Genomic DNA, 22,189 nt, shown 5'->3' with positions numbered 1-22,189 from the left:
ACCGGTCGATCGCAAAAATATTAGAAAAAAGTACTAATATGACATCAGTGACACCCCCACCCAGACCCGCAAACAGGCACGTATTTTAACCCCTGAACACACCCGCACGCCTCTGCCACTCTGCCTTCAGCATCACATCCAGCCGCTCTCGACATCGCGGCCACCCCCCAAGCATGGCATCAAACAACTCTTCCTGCATTATGTATTATGTATTATGATGATAGTATATATCTGATAGTATATATCTGTATCATGAATCAATTTAAGTGGACCCAGACTTAAACAAGTTGAAAAACTCATTCGGGTGCTACCATTTAGTGGTCAATTGTACGGAATATGTACTTCACTGTGCAACCTACCAATAAAAGTCTTAATCAATCAATCAAAAGCATGCAAGGACTTGCACTTCGGGGACGCATAATGAGAAAGACACTTTTAGCAATCAACCGACTTCCTCTCTTCCGCAATGCGGTGCTCTGGTGGAATTTCTACAACGTCTTCCACAAACTGTAAGGTTCCGTAAACATCATCATCATCATCATTGTCATCATCGCTCGCCTGCAAGCGAAAGTTAATGTTATGGGTCACACTCCTGCTGCCTCTCATCCTGCTGTGTGCTCTGCTGAGCTGCGGGCGCGGCTGCAGGACATCTGCAATCTGCGCACCTGCCCGTGATGAGCGACCAGCCTTCATAAGCCAGCGCGTCTTGAGATCCGGTGCCGGAACGTAGCTTCTCGTACCCAGCACAGTAAGCCAACACGTCTCCAGCCTTCTCGCATGTGCATTCTCTCCCCATGTGTTGTTCCCTTCCCGTCGTGTTCACTGTCTCTCGTGTTTTGTCGTCCTCCAGCTTCCCGTCGTCCTTCCTCGTCGTTGAGATGTGTGTTTCGTCTCCCTGGACCCCCTTTGGATTCCCTCTTGCCTTCCTGGACTTTGACCTCACGCCTGCCTACTGGCCACGACGACCTGACGTACGAGCCTGCTTTGCCCATATTGGACTTCCGCCTCCATCTCAACACGCACCCTCAGCACCCTCTGGTAACCACGCTCAGATAATACTCACACATAGTCACACGACATATCTTTGGGTTAATCCCACACTGCACTCACATATTGTGCTGTCAATAAACACCCTGACAGCAGACGACCTCATCGCCTCTCTGTCGTCTTCTCCTACCACACAGTTAACAAGCCAAATACTAGAGTCTGTGAACATTGCTCCAAAGTGGTGTTGATTTATATACAAAAGTAAAAATTGACATGCGCAAAGGCAGTAATATATGATAAAACAAGGCAGCAGCTAAAGAAGGACTTCCCCTTTCATCCCCTATTTATCGCAAAGGAAAAACCTGCCAGGTGAACAGCTGATTTTACTACTCCCGGTACTGACGTAAGCTGACTCGCGTCCCACATGTGACCACAGGATGGACAAATATACTACGGTACTGAGACTATAGTGGCCATAAACAATTAGCTTCTACTGCTGGGGTGCTCAAAGTACGGCATAGGGGCCATCTGTGTCTCATGACTCCTTTGGGGCGGTATAGCTCGGTTGGTAGAGTGGCCGTGCCAGCAACTTGAGGGTTCCAGGTTCGATCCCCGCTTCTGCCATCCTAGTCACTGCCGTTGTGTCCTTGGGCAAGACACTTTACCCACCTGCTCCCAGTGCCACCCACACTGGTTTAAATGTAACTTAGATATTGGGTCACTAGAGAAAAGCGCTATATAAATATAATTCACTTCACTTCTTTGCCATTGGCCAAACCATTACAAAAAACTAAAAACACCAGCAAAAATTCGGAAAACAGCAAGAAGCACAATGAGAAAAAAAAACTAAATGTTGACATTAGTAATAATACCACAAAGCTGTCTTTAAAAAAACAAACAAAAAACAGAGAGACCAGGGGATTTTGGGCTTGAAAAGGTTGGTGACCCCTGCTTTAAGGATATCTGTATTACATCTGACCACAGCCAACAGGGGGCGCCACAAATGTCATTTACAGTCACTGTGAAAAAAACATAACAGTCAGCTCTTGTTACCTGTCTTTTTGTTGGTTTTAGTACCTGTGAGGGAGGTGTCAGAGATGGGCGTATCATTTAGGAACCAAGCGGTCTGGACTCGGTCCACCCTCCTGCCTTCGATACTCACACTCACCCTGCCCTTTTGACCCACGACTACGCGAGGAGGGAGGATGATTCCCGACACCGCCAGAGATTTCTGCTTCTCTGATTGACGGGCAGAAGGACGGGTCACTCGAGTGAACACATTTGATGTTTATCAAAGACGTCGCTCACCATCTCTTCTCCTCCAGGAAAAGCCGAAGCACAGCAGGAAGACAAGCACCAAGGAGATACACATCAGGGCCACAGAGGCTTTGGCGGATTTCGTGAGCACTGGTGGCTCATCTGAGGAAAGAACAGGAAGTAAACAAAAGTATTCCACTACCCCTTTATCGTCATGAATCAGTCACTAAACATTATCATGGATCAGGGGTATTAAAAATATATATTAAATTCAGACTAAGTCTTATGTAATCTACAGCTTATGTAGTTTTGACAGTTTTTAACATTTTTTTGTTTTAACTGTGAGCTATAATCATCATTTTAATAAATTCAGAAACACATAGTCCAAATATTTGTAATAGTAAATCTATGGAATCTAAGCGTTCCGGTTTGTCAGCAATCATCCTGTACATGTGAAATGTGAAGTTTAGGTTTGCTGCACAACAGGTTAGTCGGTTATACTCTTCCTGGTGCTGATGTATTGCTGTTCTACTGTACTTGCAAAGCCAGTAAAGGTCAGTGGTTTAAGTGGGGACAGACGAAGTAACAGAAGACAACCACATTAGCATTCGCTGGGATTGAAGTACGGATGTGGGAAGCTGGGGAGTCCTAACCTGACTCTCGCCAGATCCTTGTAGTTCGCTGAGCTCCACACAAGGATCTGGGACTTCTCAATCAGAGATGTGTGTCAGAAGGTGGGGCCTTGTAAAAAAATCATTGTATGTGATTGGATGAACCACTTGTCTGTTATCTTGAATGACGTGCTACTTCAACCACTCACATCCAAATCAACCCGTGACGCTGATGAGAGTGACGCTGGGAAATCCAAAACAGAACAGCAGACATATTAGATAACGACTAGAGATGTCCGATAATGGCTTTTTGCTGATATCCGATATTCCGATATTGTCCAACTCTTTAATTACCGATACCGATATCAACCGATACCGATATCAACCGATATATGCAGTCGTGGAATTAACACATTATTATGCCTAATTTGGACAACCAGGTATAGTGAAGATAAGGTAATTTAAAAAAAAATCTATAAAATAAAATAAGATAAATAAATTAAAAACATTTTCTTGAATAAAAAAGAAAGTAAAACAATATAAAAACAGTTACATAGAAACTAGTAATGAATGAAAATGAGTAAAATTAACTGTTAAAGGTTAGTACTATTAGTGGACCAGCAGCACGCACAATCATGTGTGCTTACGGACTGTATCCCTTGCAGACTGTATTGATATATATTGATATATAATGTAGGAACCAGAATATTAATAACAGAAAGCAATAACTCTTTTGTGTGAATGAGTGTAAATGGGGGAGGGAGGTTTTTTAGGTTGGTGCACTAATTGTAAGTGTATCTTGTGTTTTTTATGTTGATTTAATAAAAAAAAAACAACCAAAAAACCCGATACCATCCATCCATCCATCTTCTTCTGCTTATCCGAGGTTGGGTCGCGGGGACAGCAGCCTAAGCAGGGAAGCCCAGACTTCCCTCTCCCCAGCCACTTCGTCCAGCTCCTCCCGGGGATCCCGAGGCGTTCCCAGGCCAGCCGGGAGACATAGTCTTCCCAACGTGTCCTGGGTCTTCCCCGTGGCCTCCTACCGGTCGGACGTGCCCTAAACACCTCCCGAGGGAGGCGATCGGGTGGCATCCTGACCAGATGCCCGAACCACCTCATCTGGCTCCTCTCGATGTGGAGGAGCAGCGGCTTTACTTTGAGCTCCCCCCGGATGACAGAGCTTCTCACCCTATCTCTAAGGGAGAGCCCTGCCACCCGGCGGAGGAAACTCATTTCGGTCGCTTGTACCCGTGATCTTGTCCTTTCGGTCATAACCCAAAGCTCATGACCATAGGTGAGTATGGGAACGTAGATCGACCGGTAAATTGAGAGCTTTGCCTTCCGGCTCAGCTCCTTCTTCACCACAACGGATCGATACAGCGTCCGCATTACTGAAGATGCCGCACTGATCCGCCTGTCGATCTCACGATCCACTCTTCCCTCACTCGTGAATAAGACTCCGAGGTACTTGAACTCCTCCACTTGGGGCAGGGTCTCCTCCCCAACCCGAAGATGGCATTCCACCCTTTTCCGGGCGAGAACCATGGACTCGGACTTGGAGGTGCTGATTCTCATCCCAGTCGCTTCACACTCGGCGATACCGATAATAAAAAAAACGATACCGATAATTTCCGATATTACATTTGAACACATTTATCGGCCGATAATATCGGCAGGCCGATATTATCGGACATCTCTAATAACGACATAGCGAAAAGTTAGAGAACTTTTACTGACACAACGCAGCAATGTCAGTAGACGATCGATGTCGTTTGTGCAAAGAAAATATGTCAGCAGACGACTCCGTGCCGCCATTGTTGTTTGAATCAAACAGTCGCTTCGGCGCTACGTCACATCTATGAAATCCCGCCCGGCGATCCTGATTGGTTCATTATTTTTTGCTATCTTAAAAGGAGTTAAAAGTTAAAGTTAAAGTGCCAATGATTGTCACACACACACTAGGTGTGGTGAAATTATTCTCTGCATTTGACCCATCACCCTTGATCACCCCCCTGGGAGGTGAGGGGAGCAGTGAGCAGCAGCGGTGGCCACGCCCGGGAATCATGTGATGTAACCCCCAATTCCAACCATTGATGCTGAGTGCCAAGTAGGGGGGTAATGGGTCCCATTTTTATAGTTTGCATTGCCTTCGAGCCCAGATCCTTGTGTGGAGCTCAGCGAACTACAAGAATCTGGCAAGAGTCAGGTTAGGGGAGTCCTTCCTTGTTGTGACAAAATGCGACAACTAGAGATGACCCGATTCCGAGGATTAACAGATCGATGATCGGATGATCTTTAAATGCACGGTTAGAGAAACCCAATTGCTTTCTGGATTCTTTGTTACACACATGCAGGAGTTGCTTGAATTCCAGGAGGGCGCGTGTTCCTTGCCAGAACACGGGCTAAAATTTGAGAGAGCGTTGTCTAACTAAGGCCATGTCCACACGAACACGGAGAGTTTCAAAAACACATATTTGGGGTTAAAACAATCTCCATCCACACAAATGTAGTCTCAAAACTGTCTATGTCTACACACAAACGCGTACTCCTGCTGTCATGCACAGTTTGTCCAATCAGAAGCCTGGAAAAAGCAGCAATATCTGACTTGGTGCAGCATTACACCTCCTATTATGTTTATTTTGATATACTAGACGTACAATGACACGTACATTATCTTTAAAAGCAGCCTGCACGTACACAGAGCCCTGGGAACATTATATAAGAGCGACTGCACGACTGTGCTGCTGAAACCCAACACTCATAGAATTATAACGTGTTTAGCAACATGGCGATGTATTACATGTACAGTGAAGTGTACATTATTTCTAAAATCAGCACGCACTAACGAGCCAAGGAAACCATTTTGCATGTTTAAGTGCCTATATAAAGCACACGGACGTGCATGTGCCGCTGCAAAACTCTCATGGAATTATAAAGCATTTAATCATGGATATAGTGATATAGTACATGTGTAATGAAGTGTATATTGTCTTTAACGTCAGTACACACTACAAGGAGGACGCTACATTATGTTTTTTTTAGTTGCTCGGTCGCGCCCGGCTCAATCTACAAACAAGTAAGCAAGACACGTAAGTTAACTTCACGATTTGTCGTTAAACAAGGACTAAAAACATAAGATAGTGTTGTACCTTTCTTATGACACAGAGCAAAAAGTCTTGCTTGTCAAAGTTGGATGGCTGTGGAGGTTCCACAGCCATCATATTCAAAACAGTTGACAGTCATTTGCGCCGGCGGGAGTGTCGCCAAGCCCATTTTGATGTGTCTTTTTTATTAATGTTGAGTGAAAATAGCTGCATGTTTACGTTCAAACATACAATACATCATCTTATAGTGGGTTTAAAGCCAGAAAGGCAGTGTTGTTGAACGTGGAAATGTCAGCGCACAACTGCGATGTCATCTCAAGTCTACGTTTGTGCTGTGTACACTCATACACTAAGCGTAGAGTTTTGGATCTCTACACTTTGGCCAGCGTTTGTAAATGTCTGCGTTTTTAAAGACAAAAATATGCGTCTGCGTGTGGACAAGAGGCCTAAACGCAGAGATATGTATGCCTTAATTAAGTATCGGCGTTCGTGTGGACATGGCCTAAGACAGTGTTTTTCAACCTTTTTTGAGCCAAGGCCCATTTTTTGCGTTGAAAAAATCCGGAGGCACACCACCAGCAGAAATCATTAAAAAACTAAACTGAGTTGACAGTAAAAAGTCGCTGTCGCAACTGTTGGATATGACTTTAAACCATAAACAAGCATGCATCACTATAGCTCTTGTCTCAAAGTACTGTCACGACCTGTCACCTCACGCCGTGACTTTTTTTTTTTTTTTTTTGCTGTTTTGGTCCACAGTAAGTCTTTGCTGTTGTCCAGCATTCTGTTTTTGTTTACTTTGTAGCCAGTTCAGTTTTAGTTTCGTTCTGCATAGCCTTCCCTAAGCTTCAATGCCTTTTCTTAGGGGCACTCACCTTTTGTTTATTTTTGGTTTAAGCATTAGACACCTTTTTACCTGCACGCTGCCTCCCGCTGTTTCCGACATCTACAAAGCAATTAGCTTTGATACGGAAGAGTATTACACGGTTACTCTGTCGAGGTCTAGACAGCACCGACACTCAACAACAACACATCATTTGCAGACCATAATTACTGGTTTGCAAAAACAATTTTTAACCCAAATAGGTGAAATTACATAATCTCCCACGGCACACCAGACTGTATCTCACGGCACACAAGTGGTTGAAAAACACTGGCCTAAGATACTACTCCTCACCACCATGGCGGAAAATAAACTAAATTTCTTCCAAGAACTAGAGTAAGACTAAAGCAAAATGAATAGCTAAGCATGCAACAACACACACCGAACAAGATGACACAAGACGCTAATCACTAAATCTTCCATGTAAAGTAGGGGTGATCAATCCAGCTGTCAATACTAGCGATACTAGTATAGTATCAGTATATGAACAATACTAGACTGATATTTATTCTCTTCTTGTTCTTATTAGTACAAAATATTTGTTCAGTAATTTCTGTTACTGTTTACAAACTCAATACACCCCCTCGCCCTACTCTTTTGCCCTATTCCTAAATATTGCACGTTCCTGTGAAGGTAGTGGTGTCCCAATGACTCTTTGTATATAGGGGTAGTGAGCATAATGAGGGGCAGGGAGTATGAATTCTTCAGAGCGAGGGATTTGAGATGCTGACTCGTCCAGGGAGGGCCAGAGAAAACTCCCCAATTTCTGCATTAGTTTAATAATATATTACACGTTAGTTTGTTAAGTTAGCCAGCTAGCCTTGCTAGCTAACATTATGCTAAAATACTGATAAAAAGCTTGCGAATGTGAAAACATTAACGTAACACACCTTAAAAAAAAAATTCACAAGAGGCAACAGGCGTCGAAGGCGGCTTCTTCTCTGCGTGGTCGTATAGTTATCAACCGAAGCATGATGAATGATAAAAAAAAACGATCTCAGCCGATAACTTTATTGCGGGTTTGGCGTGTAATGGTCAGACAAGGGTTTGTACGGTACTAACCTGACTCTCGCCAGATCCTTGTAGTTAGCTGAATAAAGATTCTGATATAACAAAGGTCTTAACTCATTCTCTTTCTATGCCACATCAATGTGGAATGCGCTCCCAACAGGTATAAAAGAAAGGGCATCTCTATCCTCCTTCAAAACCGCAATAAAAGTACACCTCCAGGCAACTTCAACCCTAAACTAACACCCTCCCCGGATTGTTGTTAATAATCAAATATAAACAATCAAATGCAGATATTTTTCTTATGCCTTCTGATCTCTCTCTCTCTCTCTATGTCCACTACTTGCTGTACATATCCTACCAAGTCAGACCTACACTGTTTCAGTATCCATTTCTCTGTTCTCAATTGTTGATGACTGATGATAACAACCAAACCTAACCCCCCTCCCCACACCCCGAATGGTAAATAATGTAAATAATTCAATGTATACACCCTGATGATTATCTTGTGTGATGACTGTATTATGATGATAGTATATATGATAGTATATATCTGTATCATGAATCAATTTAAGTGGACCCCGACTTAAACAAGTTGAAAAACTTATTCGGGTGTTACCATTTAGTGGTCAATTGTACGGAATATGTACTTCACTGTGCAACCTACTAATAAAAGTCTCAATCAATCAATCAAAAACTCCACACAAGGATCTGAGATCGAGGGCAATGCAAACTCCTTCAAGATAGCAAAAAATGATGAACCAATCAGGATCGCCGGGCGGGATTTCATAGATGTGACGTAGCGCCGAAGCGACTGTTTGATTCAAACAACAATGGCGGCACGCAGCGAGGAGTCGTGTGCTGACATTGATTCTGCATATTTTCTTTGCACAAACGACATCGATCGTCTACTGACATTGCTGCATTGTTTCAGTAGAAGTCCTCTAACTTTTCGCTCTGTCGTTATCCAATTGTCACGGCGAGGTTGCAGCTTACTGCGAGGTTCGTTCTCCCGGGATGCAAACGGACGACTCCGGACAGGACTTGCAGGTAGGAACATGATTTAATCTTGAAAAGTCAAAACAGCATCACAAACAGAAAAGTAACAGGAGCATGAAGCAAAAATGACGCCAGACTGAGCGTGGCGAGCAAGGTGACTAAGTAGCTCTCTGATTAGTGGTTGACAGCAGCTGAGCGTGGGACCACTAACCAGAGGCAGGTGAAACCCAATTAATCCCCATGGTGACCAAAATAAACCCAGGAGTGCACAAACAGGAACTAAGGGAGTCCAAAACTAACAGAACATAACAAAAGATGATCCTCACCACGGATCATGACACCAATATGTCGGCTGTTCCGTTTTGGATTTCCCAGCGTCGCTTTCATCAGCGTCACGGGTTGATTTGGATGTGAGTGGTTGAAGTAGCACGTCATTCAAGATAACGGACAAGTGGTTTATCCAATCACATACAATGATTTTTTTTACAAGGCCTCGCCTTCTGAAATACATCTCCTATTGAGAAGTCCCAGATCCTTGTGTGGGGCTCAGCGAACTACAAGGATCTGGCGAGAGTCAGGTTAGTACGGTACACCTCTACTAATAAAGTGCCGTGGTACTAATGAATTAAAAAAGCTACTATTGCCTTTGAAAAATACCAGTAATTTTTTTTTCCCACCACATACACTGCCATGTGGCGGTGACGTTGTTGAGCAGAGGCGCATCAGTGTTTCAACGCGCCCACACACAGCGCTTACAAGCAAAAACAGTGTCGAGAGGAAGAATGGCAAAAAAACCCTGCAATTCTACCAGTTAATAAGGTGCGTGAAGCACATTATGGAGGTATTTGGGCTTCAAAACTACCAATAAAGGTGACGCTTTAAAAAACACAGAAGTGTCGCGCTGCAAGCATTGCTCTAAAACAGGCCTCGCCAAAGTTGGCAATACAGTATTACCACCTTTGCTTCAAACCTAGGTAAATATTTACATAGTAAGCTTTCATATCTGCACAAGGAGTTTAAAGAGTGACAGGTAGTATAGTTAACAGCTACCGCTATGCACACATAGATATGTAGACACATACACAGCTGGTTGGCTTGTTGCCCATTATTAGGGCAGTTAGAAATGACTGAATTTTGTAACAAATTCCTACAAATTTTGTTTTATCTTTAACAGTGTGTCTTTTACCTGCTACATGTCTTATCTGTGTATATTTATTGTATTGTGTATTGTTTATTTATTGTTTTCAGTATTTATTCATGATTGCATTTGTCTTAAAGCACAGATGAAAATTGGCAACCATAAATGATGAAGCATTTAATGCAATGTCAATAAAAATGTATATTCCATTCTAACCTAATTCTAGATTATGGCATTGTTAACTGTTCTTTGAGTGCAATAATGCGCATGTGTTTAATGCCTTTTAATTTGAATTTCAATCTTCTATAATCATTCTTTGAGTGCAATAAGAAACGTATGTTTAATGTATCATAAGATTTTCTGTTTAAATGAAGCCGATATTTAAATTTTCTGTGGTTTCCTTTATTTTGAAAAGTATCAAAATACAAATCGATGTACATTTTGGTACCGATACCAAAATATTGGTATCGAGACAACCCTTGGTGTAAACTATGCAGTGATGTAGCAAGTGGTGTCCCAATTCCTAGGGAAGATTACAAAGCTCTACCCTTGTTGCTTCATTTCGAGGGTGTAGTGGTAGTGAGTGAGGGTTAGTGGTAGTGAGTGATGATGAACATTGGGACTGGGCCTAAATGTCTCTGCATGCAGAAAGACTTTTGACAAACCCAAATGATTTAAATTGGAGTCAAGGGTAGTTTTTGCTCTCGTTGCTACTTAGTTCTTTTGATAGAAAAATTGTGTGTAGCATTCAATACCACATCCACGTTTAGAATAATACTAGCAGATTTTCAATGTAATAAGATACGCATTATAAAATGTGTTTTTATGTTTAATTCAGTTACTTACTATTAAACATTTTCAGTTTTTTAATCTATTGTCAAAAGGGTCGGATCTGGACTTGAAATCGGATCTGAGGCCAAAAAAATCAGATCAGGAACAGAGGCCAAAAACCCAAAAATAAATAGTTAAAATAATAGTATATTTTATTTGTTACGCACTTTCCATTTAAGTAGTTCTAAAGAAAACACTAAAATATCTGCTAGCATACGTTTTCTGCGTAACTTTGTTGTAGAAAGCCTCTACTCCTTGCAATGCTACTTTATTGACAAAGCTCTACTCTGCTTGTTTTAAAGCTTCTTCTTCCTGGAGCAGCTGAAATGCAGTCCCTGTGATTAGGATAGGATAGGTAGGAAAGGATAGGATAGAATGTATTTATCCCACAATGGGTAAATTATGGGGTTGCACTGCAGTGGCCCCACTATGGACTGGACTTTCACATTATTAACCGTATCCACTCGGCATCCATTGCATCGGTCCCTTCCAAGGTTTCTCGTTGTTCCCATTGGGTTGAGTTTTTTCTTGCCCTGATGTGGGATCTGAACCGAGGATGTCGTTGTGAAACTTTTGTGATCAAGGGCTATATGAATACATTTTGATTGATTGATTAAATTGACTGAAAAGGTCCACCAAAAATTTTTTGAAAAAAAGAGGTAAACATTAAAGAACACAAATGACATAAATGGCATAAAAGAGCACAGAGTTGATGCAACCAGCTGCCACTTTTCTGCAAACAGCAACAAGAGTAAAAAAATAAAAAAATAAAATAAAATAAAAATGACTGTATGTACTCCGGAAAACCAATGTCCTCTGCAGTGGACATTTGTTCTTTGTCTATTTCTTTTGTCAGAGGTAAACATTTCAGAAAAAACAACCCTTTTATGCAAAATATTAACATTCACTTTGGATACCGGGTTTTAGGAGGATGTCATTGGAATTAGTCTCTAGCTTCAGAAATCATTGACAATATTTTGATAGTTTCGGAGATTCAAAAAAAGCCTTGCAAATCCTGTTGCCCCTAAAGCTTTGATGTTAAAGGTTGGAAAAAATTATTTGGAAACGTTTGCTTATGTCTGCTCTATAGAAGCAGGTTGAATACACAACAAGGAGTTGAATATAAATGAAATAAAGATAAAAATGTAACCTTGGGGATCCAGTTCTTCTAGGTATCCTGAAGCCTGGATCGGCTGCATAACTCCTGGTTGGTTGACAGCACACTCCACCTCGCCGCTTTTCCACCTCTGCTCAGGGCTCAGCGTAAAGTAGCGTCTGCTTCTAAACGTCCCATCTGGGTTCTGCTCGTTGCCGGGCGGATCTTGGAGGACTGTGCCATTTTGCAGCCAGTATACAGACATCTCCTCCGGGTAGAAGCTTTCCACGTCGCAGTAGAGGGTGACGGGACTGTTGCTGGAAGGCGAAGGGATGGCCGAGAGTCTGACAGTGGGGAGGTCTGAGGGGGCGACAGAGAAAGTCATCGTTAATCGGAGTAAGGGCAAATATTAGGGCTGTGCTGATCGATTGGTAACTGATCAGAATTGGCCAATTTTCTTGAAAATGATGTAATCGCCATTGCCGATTAATGCCTTTTAATTAATGCTAATCCCCTTTGGCTGACATTGTATTTGTTTTTAGTCCCCTGGCTGACAAGTGGCTAGCAGCTTATGTGTCTCCATACACAGTGTGGAGTCGCTCCCCTATGATAATAATAATATTCACCTCCATTAGGAAAAATAAACTGCATTTGTTAGGTAACATTATCATTATAATTGGAGGACAAGGCCAGACGTGTTACACATCAAGATTAAGCCAGAGTCTTGTAAATTGATAATATAACAGCAACTGTTGGAGTGACAGCATTGTCATAGCCGGTACACAATAATTGTATTGTCTTTACATCAGTTTTTTGTCGTTTTTGTTAATGTTTACAAATTATGGGAATATTTATTTTACTTATGCTCATTTTAAAATATTTTTTCTATATTTTCTTTTTAAATCATTTCAAATAATACACATCCGATTGGACCTTTTTTTTTTCTAATTGAGATGGGACTTTGCAATTTCATCATTAGTTTTTTTTTGTAGGAATCTGTTTGATGTCGAGCACGTACACAAAGCCATATTCATAATTAACATTTATAAAAATGTTCTTTTAGGGCTATCAAATTTAACAAGTTAACGCATGCAATGGAACTTTACATAAAACGGCTACCAAGGTTGAGCAAATATTGTGCATTCAAGTAAAACGTTCTGAAAATGTTTGCGTATGACATTGTGGCAATAAAATTGCATTTTGTGTCAAAATATTGAGGTCTTTTTGAGGTTAATTTAAATTATGCCGGCAATTTACTTTGATTAATCACGATTATTCAAAAAGTGTGATTACTCCCATTAAAAGTGTAATCTTTGAAATTAGAAAATTGCATATTGAGCCAAAAAACAAACAAACTCTGAAGAGTCATTAGGTTGCCAAAAGAGACGATTAAAAAACAATTAAACTCCCCTAAAAAGGTTGGAATACTCTTCACTACAAGTTATGGATCAGTGTTATGATGCACAAACAAGCAGGAATTTCGAAACCCAAAACCAGTGAAGTTGGCACATTGTGTAAATCGTAAATAAAAACAGAATGCAATGATTTGGAAATCCTTTTCAACCTATATTCAATTGAATGTACTGCAAAGACAAGATATTTTACGTTCGAACTGGAAAACTTTGTTATTTTTTTTAAATATTAGCTCATTTGCAATTTGATGCCTGCAACATGTTTCAAAAAAGCTGGCACAAGTGACAAAAAAGATTGAGAAAGTTGAGGAATGCTCATCAAACACTTATTTGGAAAATCCCACAGGTGAACAGGCTAATTGGGAACAGGTGGGTGCCATGATTGAGTATAAAAGCAGCTTCCATGAAATGGTCATTTATTCACAAACAAGGATGGGGCGAGGGTCACCACTTTGTGAAAAATGCGTGAGCAAACTGTCCAACAGTTTAAGAACAACATTTCTCAACCAGCTATCGCAAATGAATTTAAGGATTTCACCATCTACGGTCCGTAATATCATCAACAGGTTCAGAGAATCTGAAGAAATCACTGCACCTAAGCAGCATGCCCGTGACCTTCAATCCCTCAGGTGGTACTGCATCAAAAACCAACATCAGTGTGTAAAGGATATCACCACATGGGCTGAGGATCACTTCAGAAAACCACTGTCAGTAACTACAGTTGGTCGCTACATCTGTAAGTGCTGTCACATCGTGGTGAGGGAAGTCCTGTTTTGGGGTTGTCTGGCAAACTTCCTGTTTTATTTTGAAAATTCTAATCCTCCTCTTGTTTCAGGCCACTTGCTCTTCCTCCTGTGTCACTGGTCTGATTTCTCTCCTGATTGCCTGATTGTGCCCACTTGTGTCACCCTCCCTCATGTGTATATAGTCCTCGTCTTCCCCTGTCTTGTTGCCAGAGTATATCGTCTCGCTACGTACCTCCAGCCTAGTCCACAGCCTTGAACCAAGTTTGATAAGTATTGTCTCGCTTAATTTATTGATTTCTTTGTTTCCTCTGAGAGAGTGATTTTCTTTTGCTAAAGTTTTTCGGTCAAGTCTTTTTGTATCAATTTTCATAGTGCCTTGTCTTCCTTTTTTTTCCTCCTTCTGGAGCACTTTTAGTTTGCAGGCTTCTCAACTCTTTATAATATACTTTCTGTTTATACCTTCTCGACTTCTTTGCATGAGTAAAATTACCTTTTTGTAGATTATCATAGATTGTTGTTGTTTTTTTGTTATTAGACTCGTGTAGAACTTTTGCTATTGCCCTTTTCCTCCTTTATGGAGTGATTTTCTGTTTACTGCCTTTTGTCCTATGCTACACATCCTCTTGTTGCTCGAATATATCATAGATAGATTTTGTAGCCACTTTGTTTAATTACTCTGTCCAAGAGATAGCAAAGAAAATTATCTAAATAAAGTCTGAGTCAATTGTCTCTCTTCTGCACCTGAGTCCTCATTTTAGCCTAGACCAGGGGTCGGCTACCCAAAATGTTGAAAGAGCCATATTGGACCAAAAATACAAAAAAAAATCTGTCTGGAGCCGCAAAAAATTAAAAGCCATATAAATTGAATTGAGGACTTAAAGGAAACTAAATGACCTCAAATATAGCTACAAATGAGGCATTATGATGCAATATGTACATATAGCTAGCCTAAATAGCATGTTAGCATCGATTAGCTTGCAGTCATGCAGTGACCAAATATGTCTGATTAGCACTCCCACAAGTCAATAACATCAACAAAACTCACCTTTCATGCACAACCTTAAACGTTTGGTGGACAAAATGAGACAGAAAAAGAAGTGACATAAAACACGTCCTCGAAAGTCGGAGAAAGTTATACATGTAAACAAACTACGGTGAGTTCAAGGACCGCCAAAATTAGTGGGACAAAACGGCGCTCGCCAAATACTCGAATCAGTGAAGCATGTTTAATATAAACAGTGTGCTTTATAACAATTAGGGAGGTTTGTGTCATGTTTGTCCTCCTACAGAAACTATATTAAAACAAATAATAGATTTTTTTCCCCTCACCTTTTTCCATTTTTCATACATTTCTGAAAAAACTCCAGAGAGCCACTAGGCCAGGGCGACGCTAAATAGAGCCGCGGGTTGCCGACCCCTGGCCTAGACCTAACAAGTGCAAGTTTAAACTCTACTATGCAAAGTGAAAGCCATTTATCAACAACACCCAGAAACCAAAACGTTTACTGAGTGTTGTTAAAAGGAAAGGCCATGTAACACAGTGGTAAAAATGCCCCTGTGCCAACTTTTTTGCAATGTGTTGCTGCCATTAATTTCTAAATGAATGATTATTAATGTTCTCGGTTCGAACATTAAATAGCTTGTCTTTGCAGTCTGTTAAATTGAATGTAAGTTGAAAAGGATTTGCAAATCAATGTATTCTGTCTTTATTTACTAATTCCACAACCTGCCAACTTCACTGGTTTTGGGTTTTGTACAAGTCTGTCTGTGTATGTGACAGTTACACTCTCTTATAGTATTTTGTTGAAGCTTTTTTGGGAAATCTAAGTTGGTAAATATAGCAAAATATGAAAATAACTTTCAAGCCGGCTGTAAAATATTGTGAGTAAAAAGTCACAAAAGCTGCCTAAATTGTGACGTTATGTATGTTTAGGTTCTTCGACAAAAATACCAGCTTGAACTGCAGCAAAGTGTGCAACAGGTTTATTTTTATTCATTTTTGGTCCAAACCACAAGTGTGAACTATTTCATGTTAGTGTGAGAAATGCAAAACATGTCCGCACATTTTCCAACCTCATGTCTGTACTCACATGTGATGTTGAGTTGAAAGTACAGCTCCTGGGTGGTGCCATTGTGGGTCACTTTGCAGCCAAAAGTGGCATTCTGGTCCCCTCGAGATGGATAGAAGGTGAGGTTGCCAGCAGCTGTGTAGTAGCCATCAGGACTCTTTTCACCCTCAAGCAGGTAAGAAGACTGAATGAGTTGACCGTCCCTGGTCCAGCTAAAAGACACAGGTGGAGGGTAGAAGGCATCTGCGTGGCATTCGAGCTTGCTCTCGGTCTCCAACACAACCCATTGTTGCGGTACTGAGAGAGACGGGGGAGCTGAAGAGGGGGACACAAAGGGACAGTGTTGTTTCCAGGCTTTCAGGTGGTAAATTCAGTGAAAAGCCACGTCAACATACCGATGACGCTGAGTGTAACCGTGCTGGAGTACAGCATTGTGGAGTTGTAGTGGACCGTGCATTCGTACGCTCCCTGCAGGCTCAGGCCCACGCCGAGGACGGTCACGGAAAAGTCTCCATTGAGGAAACGGCCCGTGGTCCAGAAGAAGCCGTGTTTTATCTGCGAGGTCGCATTCTCGAAGGAGGCCACGTCTGAGCCGTTGCTCACCCAGCCGACTTGAAGGAGAGCCTCGTCCAGCTCGTCCAACTCTAGGGTCACGTTGCACGGGAGGCTCACATTTGTATTCGGTGGGGCGTGTACGTCTGTGGAAGACGCTGGCGACAGAGAAAGAACATTTTAGGAAACAAATACAGTATCAATCAATCAATCAATGTTTATTTATATAGCCCTAAATCACAAGTGTCTCAAAGGGCTGCACAAGCCACAACGACATCCTCGGTACAGAGCCCACATAAGGGCAAGGAAAAACTCGTCGATGTGAATGACTATGAGAAACCTTGGAGAGGACCGCATATGTGGGTAACCCCCCCCTCTAGGGGAGACCGAATGCCATGGATGTCGAGTGGGTCTAACATAATATTGTGAGAGTACAGTCCATAGTGGATCCAACATAACAGTAAGAGTCCAGTCCACAGTGGGGTCAGCAGGAAACCATCCCGAGCGGAGACGGGTCAGCAGCGCAGAGATGTTCCCAACCGATACACAGGCGAGCGGTCCACCCCGGGTCCCGACCCCGGACAGCCAGCACCACATCCATGGCCACCGGACCTGTGTGTCTCCCCCTCCACAAGGGAGAGGGGAGCAGAGGAGAAAAGAACAGAAACGGCAGATCAACTGGTCTAAAAAAGGGGGGCTATTTAAAGGCTAGAGTATACAAATGAGTTTTAAGATGGGACTTAAATGCTTCTACTGAGGTAGCATCTCTAACTGTTACCAGTACTACTTGTTTAGACAGAAGTGTGCTTTAGTATGGTCTAGTGTTGTCCCGATACCAATATGTATTTCGGTACTTTTTGGTACTTTTCTAAATAAAGAGGACCACAAAAAATGTCATTGGCTTTATTTTAACCTAAAAATCTTAGGGTACATTAAACATATGTTTCTTATTGAAAGTTTGTCTTTAAATAAAATACTGAACATACATTTACTTGTCTTTTAGTAGTAAGTAAGCAAACAAAGGCTCCTAACTTAACTGCTGACATATGCAGTAACATATTGTGTCATTTTTTTATCATTCTATTATTTTGTCAAAATGATTAAGGACAAGTGATAGAAAATGAATTATTAATCTACTTGTTCATTAACTGTTAATATCTGGGTATTTTCTGTTTCAACATGTTCTATCTACACTTCTGTTAAAATGTAATAATCACTTATTCTTCAGTTGTTTGATACTTTACATTAGTTTTGGATGGTACCACAAATTTGGGTATCGATTCGAAACCAAGTAGTTACAGGATCATACATTGGTCATATTCAAAGTCCTCATGTGTCCACACTGCAAAAAGTCAGTGTTCAAAAACAAGAAAAAAAAAAAAAGAGGGGTATTTTATTTGAACTAAGCAAAATTATCTGCCAATTGAACAAGAAAATTTGGCTTGTCAATACTTTCCAAAACAAGTAAAATGAGCTAACTTCAATCAACCCAAAAATACCTTAAAATAAGTATATTCTCACTAATAACAAGTGTACTTTTCTGTTAGAAAAAAAAAATGGACCTTTTTTCTCAATATGTTGAAAAATATTCTTAAATGAAGTAAATGCTAGTGCCATTATCTTGACATAATGATATGCGCTCGGCATTACATTTCTTGAAACCAACAAACTTATACTAAAAAATAATTTATTGTTCTTAATGGAAAGGTAACAAGGCAACCGCTTGTTACTCTCGGGGTCTACGAGCCGCTCAGGCAAATCATATCGTCTAAAAAGGCATTTTTCCATCGGTAAAATGACATCATCGCGCCAAGTGCGGGCTCTTTCAGTCAATTAGTGCGCATATAAACAGCCCGACCCCCGGACAAAATTTTTTTTATTGTAATTTTGAAGAATTCATCTGAATGTGCATGAACTATTTCTGTTCAAAATTGTTAGAAATGTCACATGTTTCAATATTAACTGTCAGTTTACTGTACTGTGCCAACTGTACTACTATATGAGCAGGGGCACCGCTAGGGATTTTGGGCCCCATGAAAGAATCTTTACAGGGCCTTCAACACAGTGTCATTATTTTTTCTGTATTATAATTTCATCATCATTAGGGGCCTCTCTGGGCCCCCCTCCATCATGGGCCCCTAGAATCCGTCTCCTTTACCCCCCCTTTTCGGCGCCCCTGTATATGAGTACATATTTTCTATTGTTTCATTGAAAATAAAACAGCAAAGTCCATTTGGCTGTCATCTGTTTTAATTATGAGACACAATTGTGTCAAAGTCATGATTTTTTATTTCATGCTTGAAATAAGAAATTATTACTTTAAAAAAGTAGTTTTATACTTGTGAGTGTTGATGACACAGCTTTGCAACAGTTGATGTTCTAGTTTCAAGCATGTTTTACTCAATATAGGTCATAAAATCTCAGCAACAAGCTGTAATATCTCACTGAGATCATTTAGGACCAAAACACTTAAAACAAGTAAAACACTCTCACATAAAATCTGCTTAGTGAGAAGAATTATCTTATCAGACAGACAATAAGCAAATATCACCCTTATTTGAGATATTTAATCTTACTTAGATTTCAGTTTTTGCAGTGCAGGGACATATTACCTGAGATTATAAATATAATATATATAAAAGAAAAACGAAAGATTTTGCGATGCAAAAAAAATATCGATGTAGTCATAGTAGTATCGACGAGATACGCTCCTGTACTTGGTATCATTACAGTGGATGTTAGGTGCAGATCCACCAATGGCGTTTGTTTATAGTTTAGTTTAGTTTATTAAGAATCCCCATTAGTCTACACCGCAGTGGAGACTATTCTTCCTGGGGTCCAGGCAAAAACATCACACAATCACAAAACAAAAGATTACAATGCAGTAAACATGATCAAATATAAAATGTTGTAATACAAAAATAGCAACAACAAAAAAAGAGCCAGTGTGCTTCCAGTTCAAAGATGGCTCACCAGGTCACCTGACCTACTCTTGCTCGGCACACAGATATCAAAACTAATTATGTGAACAGCTTTTTGGGGAGCAAGAGTCCTAACTGCTTTGGTACACCTGCCGATGACAGCCATATGACCACCTTAAGCCTTGTTTATATTGTAGCGTCCCGGAAGAGTTGGTGCTGCAGGGAGTTCTGGGAATTTGTTCTGTAGTGTTTATGTTGTGTTGCGGTGCAAATATTCTCCCAATATGTGTTTGTCATTGTTGTTTAGTATGGTTTCACTATATGGCACATATTTATGACAGTGTTGGCGTTGTTCATACGGCCACCCTTAGTGTGACATGTATGACTGTTGACTAAGTATGAACTTCATTCACTTGTGTATATGTTACAGGTCTCACAGGCGTGTGAGTTCAGTAGACAAAAGGTTGTGTTCATACTCTAACCCCTGGAAAACACAGGCAATGTTTAAGAAGAGTGAAGACATGAACAATCCTTGAAGCTTCCCAAGTTTCCTCTCTTTATTACACATTATATATATTTCCTATAATCCACAATGACAATATAATTATTATTCTCTAAATTCAATATTACATTCTCAAAACATATCTTCTTCATAGCACAATAGCTATTATAATGGTATATACTTCTGTATATTCACATTTCTATATATTGTTGTTACAGAAACATCTTGAGTAATAAACTCTTTCACAAATGGGGAAGTATCATTTAGACATGAAATGTCCTTGGGAAGTACACTTGGAGTCAAACAAAATGTATCCACATCACTCAGTTCATTATCTATTTACAAATATAAGAAATAACAATAACATATTTACACAGATAATAATATGACCTTGTGTGAGATAAAGATAGAAGAGTATTTCTTTACAACACAGAACTATATACAGGTAAAAGCCAGTAAATTAGAATATTTTGAAGAACTTGATTTATTTCAGTAATTGCATTCAAAAGGTGTAACTTGTACATTATATTTATTCATTGCACACAGACTGATGCATTCAAATGTTTATTTCATTTAATTTTGATGATTTGAAGTGGCAACAAATGAAAATCCAAAATTCCGTGTGTCACAAAATTAGAATATTACTTAAGGCTAATACAAAAAAGGGATTTTTAGAAATGTTGGCCAACTGAAAAGTATGAAAATGAAAAATATGAGCATGTACAATACTCAATACTTGGTTGGAGCTCCTTTTGCCTCAATTACTGCATTAATGCGGCGTGGCATGGAGTCGATGAGTTTCTGGCACTGCTCAGGTGTTATGAGAGCCCAGGTTGCTCTGATAGTGGCCTTCAACTCTTCTGCGTTTTTGGGTCTGGCATTCTGCATCTTCCTTTTCACAATACCCCACAGATTTTCTATGGGGCTAAGGTCAGGGGAGTTGGCGGGCCAATTTAGAACAGAAATACCATGGTCCGTAAACCAGGCACGGGTAGATTTTGCGCTGTGTGCAGGCGCCAAGTCCTGTTGGAACTTGAAATCTCCATCTCCATAGAGCAGGTCAGCAGCAGGAAGCATGAAGTGCTCTAAAACTTGCTGGTAGACGGCTGCGTTGACCCTGGATCTCAGGAAACAGAGTGGACCGACACCAGCAGATGACATGGCACCCCAAACCATCACCCAACCATGCAAATTTTGCATTTCCTTTGGAAATCGAGGTCCCAGAGTCTGGAGGAAGACAGGAGAGGCACAGGATCCACGTTGCCTGAAGTCTAGTGTAAAGTTTCCACCATCAGTGATGTTTTGGGGTGCCATGTTATCTGCTGGTGTCGGTCCACTCTGTTTCCTGAGATCCAGGGTCAACGCAGCCGTCTACCAGCAAGTTTTAGAGCACTTCATGCTTCCTGCTGCTGACCTGCTCTATGGAGATGGAGATTTCAAGTTCCAACAGGACTTGGCGCCTGCACACAGCGCAAAATCTACCCCTGCCTGGTTTACGGACCATGGTATTTCTGTTCTAAATTGGCCCGCCAACTCCCCTGACCTTAGGCCCATAGAAAATCTGTGGGGTATTGTGAAAAGGAAGATGCAGAATGCCAGACCCAAAAACGCAGAAGAGTTGAAGGCCACTATCAGAGCAACCTGGGCTCTCATAACACCTGAGCAGTGCCAGAAACTCATCGACTCCATGCCACGCCGCATTAACGCAGTAATTGAGGCAAAAGGAGCTCCAACCAAGTATTGAGTATTGTACATGCTCATATTTTTCATTTTCATACTTTTCAGTTGGCCAACATTTCTAAAAATCCCTTTTTTGTATTAGCCTTAAGTAATATTCTAATTTTGTGACACACGGAATTTTGGATTTTCATTTGTTGCCACTTCAAATCATCAAAATTAAATGAAATAAACATTTGAATGCATCAGTCTGTGTGCAATGAATAAATATAATGTACAAGTTACACCTTTTGAATGCAATTACTGAAATAAATCAAGTTTTTCAAAATATTCTAATTTACTGGCTTTTACCTGTATACACACTGCAGTGCTCTTCGGTTGGCATAAAAAGGGTTA

The 22,189-nt window shown here is 40.8% G+C and overlaps 1 protein-coding gene and 1 long non-coding RNA gene across 4 annotated transcripts in view; one reads left to right on the top strand and one right to left on the bottom strand.

Moving 5' to 3' along the window:
- Positions 1-22,189, bottom strand: part of LOC133610962 (uncharacterized) — a 54,583-nt gene that overhangs the window by 15,934 nt on the left and 16,460 nt on the right. For 2 of the 3 annotated variants that reach the window (XM_061967764.1, XM_061967767.1), the window contains exons 2-6: positions 16,537-16,851; positions 16,163-16,456; positions 11,969-12,274; positions 2,296-2,406; positions 2,065-2,226 (exon numbers count right to left, since the gene is read on the bottom strand). In XM_061967764.1, coding sequence (XP_061823748.1) covers positions 2,065-2,226; positions 2,296-2,406; positions 11,969-12,274; positions 16,163-16,456; positions 16,537-16,851 — 1,188 coding nt within the window. Of the gene's footprint in view, positions 1-2,040; positions 2,227-2,295; positions 2,407-11,968; positions 12,275-16,162; positions 16,457-16,536; positions 16,852-22,189 lie in introns of all 3 variants that reach the window. The other variant, XM_061967765.1, reaches the window with a different exon arrangement.
- On the top strand, positions 572-1,147 carry LOC133610963 (uncharacterized). The gene is made up of 2 exons (XR_009815944.1): positions 572-748; positions 851-1,147. It is a non-coding gene; the product is annotated as an uncharacterized lncRNA (long non-coding RNA).

The sequence above is a fragment of the Nerophis lumbriciformis genome, linkage group LG11, assembly GCF_033978685.3.
Source record: "Nerophis lumbriciformis linkage group LG11, RoL_Nlum_v2.1, whole genome shotgun sequence".
Taxonomy (NCBI): domain Eukaryota; kingdom Metazoa; phylum Chordata; class Actinopteri; order Syngnathiformes; family Syngnathidae; genus Nerophis; species Nerophis lumbriciformis.
The sequence above is the reverse complement of the archived record's forward strand: the minus strand, read 5'-3'. Positions and strand labels throughout refer to the sequence as shown.